Below are 9,369 nucleotides of genomic sequence, written 5' to 3' on the forward strand. Positions count from 1 at the left end.
AAGAATGGCTCTGTGGCGCTGGTAAATAATTCTTGGTATTTACAGTTTCGTGTACGTCGCGGTAATGATTTACGCGATGATTTACATTTCACATTGAGTTTACTTTTATATATATATTTTGTGGCCAGACACCTTTGCAAAAATATAATATTACTTGTTTATTATTTCTCTCTGAATCAATAGATATATTCAAAGCTTAAAAGATCATATTTTACCATTACCATATCATTTGTTATTTCTCTCTGTAACTATAGATATATTCGAAATTTGAAGATTATATTTACCATTATCAAATCATTTGTCATTTCTCTCTGAATCAATAGATATATTCGCAATTTACATAGTATATTTTACCATTACTATACCATTTACTTTTTCTCTCTAAACCCACAAATATATTCGAAATACAAAGATTATATTTTATCATTATCATAGCACTTATTTCTCTCTGAATCTATAGTTATATTCGAAATTTAAAGATTATATTTTACCATTATCATATCATTTATTATTTCTCTCAGAGTCTATAGTTATATTCGAAATACAAAGATTATATTTTACCATTATCATATCATTTATTATTTCCTCTCAGAGTCTATAGTTATATTACGAATACAAGAATATATTTTACCATTATCATATCATTTATTATTTCCTCTCAGAAAAACTATAGTTATATTCGAAATACAAAGATTATATTTTACCATTATCATATCATTTATTATTTCTCTCAGAGTCTATAGTTATATTCGAAATACAAAGATTATATTTTACCATTATCATATCATTTATTATTTCTCTCAGAGTCTATAGTTTTATTCGAAATACAAAGAATATACGTTACCATTATCATATCATTTATTATTTCTCTCGGAATCTATAATTATATTCGAAATACAAAGATTATATTTTACCATTATCATATCATTTATTATTTCTCTCAGAGTCTATAGTTATATTCGAAATACAAAGAATATATTTTACCATTATCATATCATTTATTATTTCTCTCAGAAACTATAGTTATATTCGAAATACAAAGATTATATTTTACCATTATCATATCATTTATTATTTCTCTCAGAGTCTATAGTTATATTCGAAATTTAAAGATTATATTTTACCATTATCATATCATTTATTATTTCTCTCAGAGTCTATAGTTATATTCGAAATACAAAGAATATATGTTACCATTATCATATCATTTATTATTTCTCTCAGAATCTATAATTATATTCGAAATACAAAGATTATATTTTACCATTATCATATCATTTATTATTTCTCTCAGAATCTATAGATATATCAGAAATTTAAAGATCATATTTTTCCATTATCACACCATTCAAACTGCAAGGTACTGAAGTGCAGAAGTCGCTCAGATAAAATGGAATAGAAAAGTATTGTAAATTCCAGACTAAACCAAATGAATTTTTAACACTACCAGCCGTAGTACTCACTTCGACGCAAGAATAATTGAATAATTGTGGGAAAAAAAAAACACAAGGACCTGACCACACGTGGAAATAGGAGAAACAAGGAATTTAACTCGAAGACAATCTTGTCCCACTCGGATTTCTGCGTTAGAGGAGAGACTGAAATCAGAGATATTTGATCATATATATATATATATATATATATATAATATATATATATATATAATAATAATATATCATAATAATATATATATATATGAATATATAATATATTTATAAATATCTATATATATATATAATATATATATTATATATATTATAGATATATGTATATATATACGTATAAGTGCCGCCTTACAAAAAATTATTGTTAGACCTAGCAGCCTAATTCATCTTATAAAATGAAAACATATTTTTCATTTTATAAGATGGAGCCCAGAAGGGAAACCACAACTCCGTCGACTATTGACATGAAGGTAGATATTTAACAATAGCACTCATAGCTCTTATACATGTTCATAAACGCATTCAAACAATTCTGAACGGTTAATATTTTTCCTATTATTTTTTCTTCCATTCAAGCTGATTGCCGAAATGATTATTCATGGAATTTTGGTACGCTTACACTGCAGAGTAGATTTTGTAATATTTCCCCTTTATATTAGCTATATACCATTCATGTTTCTCTTAGCAATCATATTCATCATAGCCAATTCTGGACTGCTTCACATTGATAATTAAAAAGTTAACACTCATAGCGAAAGCATAGAGTAAACGAATATATATATAATATATATATCATATATATCGATATAGATAAATATAGATATATCTACAATATATGTATATATAAATGCTATTTCTTGTTAGCCTGACCTTTCATTTATACCCCTAATACTGTTCATATCATCCACAAAAGTGCCCTTACAATCAGACGGTGTTTTAATTGTCAGCTGCTTTTTATCTTATACTCTGAATTATTCCTATCATTTTTAGAGATGCTATCGTTCGAATGACTCATATTGCACCCAAGAATCACAATCACTGTTGAAATAATAGACCTTTGTTCGGGTCTTAATCCTTGTGTGTGTGTGTATGAGTATATATATATATATATATATATATATTATATATATATATATATATATATATATATATATATATGAACATATACATACATATATATATATATATTTTTGTAGCAAGAAGGAAACACGTGCTTAGGAATATCATTAAATCCACGGTAGAAAGGTGAGTGGAAACCTGGGGACTTTGAACAAGTACTTTCGTAGTTTATTCTATATTTTCAGGTTCACACTGTATAATAGAAGTTGACAGACATATACAAAAACAGAAAGGGGGCTGGGTTAAAAACTGTAACCCCGCCCCTTTTCTGTTCTAGTATATAAGATCTGTCAACTTCTATTATATTCAGTGTGAATTTGAAAATATAGAATAAGCCACGAAAGTACTTGTTCAAAGTCCCCAGTTTTTCCACTCACCTTTCTACCGTGGATTTAAGGAGACATTTATGTATGTAATAAGAATATACATATGTATACATTATATAATTATAAATAATAATATATATAAAATATGTGTAACACGTATATACTTATTTCTATTATATTATATGTATATAAAACAAATATATAATACGTTATGTTATTATTTATATATTATATATATATAATATATATATATATTAATAATATCTATAATATATATATATATATATATGTATATGAAAAGTTACTGCACAGTCGCGTCAACATTTTTTCCTTTCATTCACAAAGTTCACACCATTCATACCAACAAACTGCACATACCACAGTATGTTGTCTAATTAACTAATTCTAACCCGTTTCCCCCTTCGAACAGGACCGAACTCCTGGAGAAGCGGCGAGGCAGTGAACGAAGTCTTCTCCGAGGTGGACGAAGTCTTCAGAAAGAAAGACAGTAAGAGACAGGGGACGAACAAAAGAATTCTATCCCATTTCATTTCGTTCGATTTTCCTCTCCTATCCATAAGAATTATCTTTACTACCGCACCCCAGGCAAAGGCCTCCACTACCGCTCACTTGTACCTGCGCTGTGACTGTGCAGCCAAACCTGAGCAGTTATGCCGGTGCAGGCTCAACTGAACCCACTAACGTTCAGTTTTACCTGAGCAGTTATGCCGGTGCAGGCTTAACTGAGCCCACTAAAGTTCAGTTTTACCTGAGCAGTTATGCCGGTGCAGGCTTAACTGAACCCACTAACGTTCAGTTTTACCTGAGCAGTTATGCCGGTGCAGGCTTAACTGAACCCATTAACTTTCAGTTATACATGCGCATTTGCCTGTACAGGCCAACTATGCGTGCATCACTGAGTGGGTATAAATGATCGTTAGTGGCGGCCTTCAAGCGAGCAATTTCTTACATTTGTCAGGGTAACAAATGCTTCTTCAGTCTCCAATCATAGCTATTGTTTAATGAAATCTTATTCCAATCATTGCTATTGTTTAATGAAATCTTATCATTAAGAACTGGGAGTGCGAGCTTTTTCTGCCTTGGCAATAGCAGTTTCTTTGATCTACAGACTGAATGCTTCTGGTATCAAGAAAGATGTTTATTTTTACTTTAGAATAATGTCTTCTTTTAACGCTGCACTCAATGCTCATACTAAATTCATTACGAATACTTTCTCTGTCGTGGAGTTTTTTTTCTGGGGGTAGGGGGCCATAAGACTGATACTTCTTTTAACTTGGCAATAATTTTATTAAGCCACACAATACACACCTTTTTTAAACTAGGTAATCAATGTTGGCATTTATACATTCAGGGGTGAATGCTTCTCGTACCTTGGCAGTAACGGCCATTCTTCCCTCACGGTGATGCTTATTAATTACTCTTGAAAACAAATTGCTTTCAATTCATTTATATTTTTACCATACAAAACATGCTCATTTCTTTAACTGTACTCGGTTTTTTTCCATTTGTCCACCGCCTGTGGTGTTTGTGTATGGTAACACTGCGTCCCGGGCGCATATTTCCCAAGTCTGTTAGAGTATAGGGATAGGGAAAAATTAGGACCAATCAAAGCGCGTGGAACTGATTCATGACGTCACAAGCCACGCCTTTTAGCTACACTTTGTCTTATAGGCATTACTGCCAGTCACAATGCCGAAGAAAAACTTCCCAATTTCACAATTTACGACTTGTATGACCTATACATTTTAAGTCAGATATATTTAAACATAATGAAACACTAATTTAACAACAATGTATTCTTCAAATGAGATACACCGTAAAATATATTTTACGTTATTGGCTTCTCCCTCTTGGTAATAGCGCTCAGTGCCTGTTAATTCCTGCTCGCAGAGTCGATATTTACTGCATAAATAATATTTTTATCGCGGGTGGCTAAATTATATACTTGAAAATTCATGTTTAATACCATTTATAAAGAGTTGCAATAACTCATGGGATGAAACAAAATATATACAAGATGGTAAAAATGATGGTGTATGACCTGTAATTAGCACTACAGACTACAGACTGAAGGCCAAGAACTTCACGGCACTACGACTCCCATCAAGATGAATTTAATCTTGGACTTTGAAAGTGACAACTTTAAAAGCATGGAGCATGGAACGTATTTTAGGCGTTACTGCCTGTTGTTTCAGGTTATAGAAAGGTATTATGTACAGTACTAAACTAATAACTACCTTATGCTTAAATGAAATGTGGAGGATACAGTTTTGATGACAAATTTATGCACCCCGTAGGGGTATTGCCGTCAGTACACCGAATTCGGTGTAATGTCGGCATTACTTAAGGTTCTTTGCAGCGTCCCTTCGGCCCCTAGATGCAACTACTTTCATTCCTTTTACTGTACCTCCTTTCATATTCTCTATCTTCCATCTAACTGTACACCCTCTCCTAACAATTGCTTCATAGTGCAAATGCGAGGTTTTCCTCCTGTTGCATCTTTCAAACCTGATACTGACAATTTCCGTTTTAGCGCTGAATGGCCTTAGGTGCCCCAGTGCTTGGCATAATGCCAAAATTGTATATTAGAAAAAAAAATTATGCACTTAATTTTAGGAATACATTTGGCTATTGAGTGTGAGCTTGTATGAAAATAGTGGTATACTCATACACTACCGTTATCTCTTGCTTTAATTAATACATGTTGCATATTTTTATAACATTTTCTGTTGAAAGAGAGTTTGCAAAAAAGTGTCACCCATATCTATTTTAAAGCATATCGCAGTTCTAATAAATTCATGCACCAATTCTGCTCTAGTTCAGCTCAGTAAAAAGTCCACTGTAATTCCTTAAATAGGTATTATTCTGCACTCCAATAATTGCTAAAAATATTAAGTAATATATTAAATACTAATGAAATACTAATTTTAATTCTTTGTACACAACGAATGACAAGTACGAAGGGTATGCTAAACATATTAAATAAATAAAATAATTAGTGTTTTCTTTGTACACAATGAGTTTTAAGCAAAAATCACGTAAGGGCTCGCTAAAAATATTCAATACTAAATTGTATTATCACTTTTTATTTGTTGTATACAGTGTATGAAAAGTAAAAATCAAAAGCAAAAAATATTCAGTAAAAACTTTTTATATATTTGTACATAAAGAGTGATAAGTACCAATCAGATAAGGCCATCTGGAAGGTTATCAAAACGGAACCCACCTCAAAAAGGCAATTTTTGTACTGCAGCTTATCAAGTACGCCTTGAAAAAATAAAGGTATTCACATTAGCTACTGACAGGATGAGTTTGTCAATTAACTATATTTGGATACAGTAGGCTAACTTAGATCACCAAAGAACAATACCGTAGGTTTCCTTAAGGGCACATTAGCTCTTGAAATACTTAGAATGAAGGTGATACTGTAGCCCTGTAAATAGTAGGGACTGTATCATTCTGGTTCCTGTTCATGGCGTAGTAATGGCCAGTATATTGCTTTTATACAATGCACAGTAATGTGCATTACTACGAAATAGCATATGTCCATGGAAATCCGTAGTGTAAGCCTACTTCCTCTCTCTATTTTCCACTACAAACAGGTCAGATACCATCATTTCTATCATCTTGTATAATGTATGATTCATACCATGAGTTATCGCAACTCTTTATAAATGGCTCTAAACATGCATTTTCAAGTATATAATTTCGAAATTCGCGATTTGAAAATATTATTTACCAAGAGGGCGAAGCCAATAACGCATAATATATTTCACGGCGTATCTCATTTGAAGAATATGTTGTTGTTAAATTAGTGCCGCATTATGTTTAGATATATCTGACTAAAATGTATAAGTCATATAAGGCGTAAACTGTGAAATTGAGAAGTATTTCTTCGGCATCGTGACCGGCGGCAGTAATGGATATGGGACTGAGGAGAGAGCTAAAAGGCGTGGCTTGTGACGTCATGTATCAGCTCCACGCCCTTTGATTGGTCCTAATTTTCCCCATCCCTATACTCTTCCAGACTTGGGAAATATGCGTCCCGGGCTTTAGATAGCTACATTCAGCTTACATTCAACAATAATAATAACATCCTATTTCGAATATTAACGGTCTAATTCGTGTACAGTAATTTCAGTTGCAGATGTGCACCCAGATATCCTTTTATTTACCTAAAACTTACACATAGCGTAACTATCTAAAGCCTGGGACGCAGAGTTACCATACACAAACACCACAGGCGGGTGGACAGATGGAAAAAACAGAGTATAGTTACTTATTAATGGTTTCCCAAAATAAAGAACTCTATAACCAAATTTGTTAATGACTTCATAATCCATCATTTTCAATATAATGCTATTACTATTTGAGGTTTCCATTTCAGTGAACCTTTATCAAAACTTCTGCTTGCAGATCCTTCTGCCAATTTGCTCTGATTTTCCCTTTTACCTTTTCATTACACAAAAATGTTCCAAACAGGACCTGAGATGTTGGTCCAACTGTATATGGCATGAAATCAAGATGCTAATTATTTGTGGAAAGGTGTGTGTGTATCATACATTATATATATATATATATATATATATATATATATATATATATATATATATATATATACACACACATATATATATATATATATATATATATATATGTGTGTGTTGGATTACATATATAAACATATATACACACACACACACACACACACACACACACACACACACACACACACATATATATATATATATATAATCTATATATATATATATATATATTATATACTATTATATATATATATATATATATATATATATATATATATATATATATATATATACACACACCACCCTATTAACATATAAATTCACAATCTTCCATACTAAGCGACATTTTCCTCTTCTGCCAATCTTCCTCTTTATCTACACAATGAGTCCTTTCGCTCTCCCACAGATAACCAGAAGAAGGAGATGAGCCAAGGGCGTGACATAGGATCCTCTTACGATCACTCCTATAGCTTCGACGCAGCAGGATCCTCTTCGCACATAAGAATCCCGCTGATCGTTTTCTTTGTCTCCGTTTTCTTGTTACTTTGTCTGGGAGACTATGATGTATTTGGGTTCGTCGCTGCAAAGACAACCCGTAATCGAATAGGAGTTAGTGGGACGCTCCCGTAATACTTGTAACCTCTACATATACATATATAGATTATATATATATATATATATATATATATATATATATATATATATATATATATATATATATATATATATATATATATATATATATATGGCAATTCCTTGAAGTTTATAGAGAATAACATTCCATCGCAGTGCATCTTAAACACTTTATTTTCGGTCATATAACTTCAGTTGTGAATAAACTTAGAAGTCTATCCGTATCTTGATAGACAAGTCCACTTGGCTCGCCAGACTATCTCCTCCCGGCGTCTGAGCTGAGGCGCGTCTGACCAGGAAGCCAACTACAAGTCTTCAGTTTGTGCTAAGTCTGTAATATCTATACAATAGAGTTTTTGTTTCAATCTGCCTAGAGATGAACTACTGTATTATCCGTACTTAGTGTTTTATCTAAGCTGTGAAAATGGTTGTTAATTGTCTGAAAGTGATATAATAGTGTCCTGTGAATATATGCCATGTAATATATTTTGATATTTTCAAATGTGACATTAAACATAGGTTCGTGTATCCAAAGTCAAAGTGATCAACAACGCTTGGTAAGTAAGTAGTCTAGCAATGCGGCGTCTATTGGCTCAATTTTCATATATATATATATATATATATATATATATATATATATATATATATATATATATATTATATATATATATTATATGTATAATATATTTCAAATACGTACTTATAAGTACTATAGTATGTATATGTATATATATAATGTATACATATGCATATTATCTACACTTTCACGCACATAAACACATGCACAAATACTATTTAAGTGCGATATATATATATATATATATATATATATATATATATATATATATATATATATATATAATGAATGATACATTTTTCTTTACATTGTTCACTTGTCAAATGAGCCTGACAGATTCATCGGAAAACAATCCTGTTACTACTCCTAGAAAGCATTACTAGAAGAAATACTGGCACTCCTTCTCTAGGTAGTCCATACAGCCATTTAGGCAGCGACTTTATTCTCTCTCTCTCTCTCTCTCTCTCTCTCTCTCTCTCTCTCTCTCTCTCTCTTCCTTTCAGAAACTGAATTGCATAAAGAGATGTATATTTTGAAATCTCTTCTCCTCAATCACACTTTCTAACAATTTGCATCTGAATGCCAGAGTGCCAAAGTTATGAATTACGCAGCAATTGGTTGCTCGTGCTGGAGTGCTGTGGCTCTCAATGGCGGCTTTCCTCGCAAAAGAAAAAGAGGGAAAAATATTTCATTTAGTGATC

General features: G+C 31.8%; 1 protein-coding gene across 1 annotated transcript in view; it reads left to right on the forward strand.

The window, feature by feature from the left end:
• Window positions 1–8,111, forward strand: part of LOC135196557 (uncharacterized) — a 135,056-nt gene extending 126,945 nt beyond the window's left edge. Inside the window, 2 exon segments of the mRNA XM_064223403.1 lie at window positions 3,321–3,398; window positions 7,865–8,111. Coding sequence (XP_064079473.1) covers window positions 3,321–3,398; window positions 7,865–8,088 — 302 coding nt within the window. The 3' untranslated portion in view covers window positions 8,089–8,111.
• Window positions 8,112–9,369: the final 1,258 nt, after the last annotated feature.

Source organism: Macrobrachium nipponense, chromosome 18 (genome assembly GCF_015104395.2).
Source record: "Macrobrachium nipponense isolate FS-2020 chromosome 18, ASM1510439v2, whole genome shotgun sequence".
NCBI lineage: Eukaryota > Metazoa > Arthropoda > Malacostraca > Decapoda > Palaemonidae > Macrobrachium > Macrobrachium nipponense.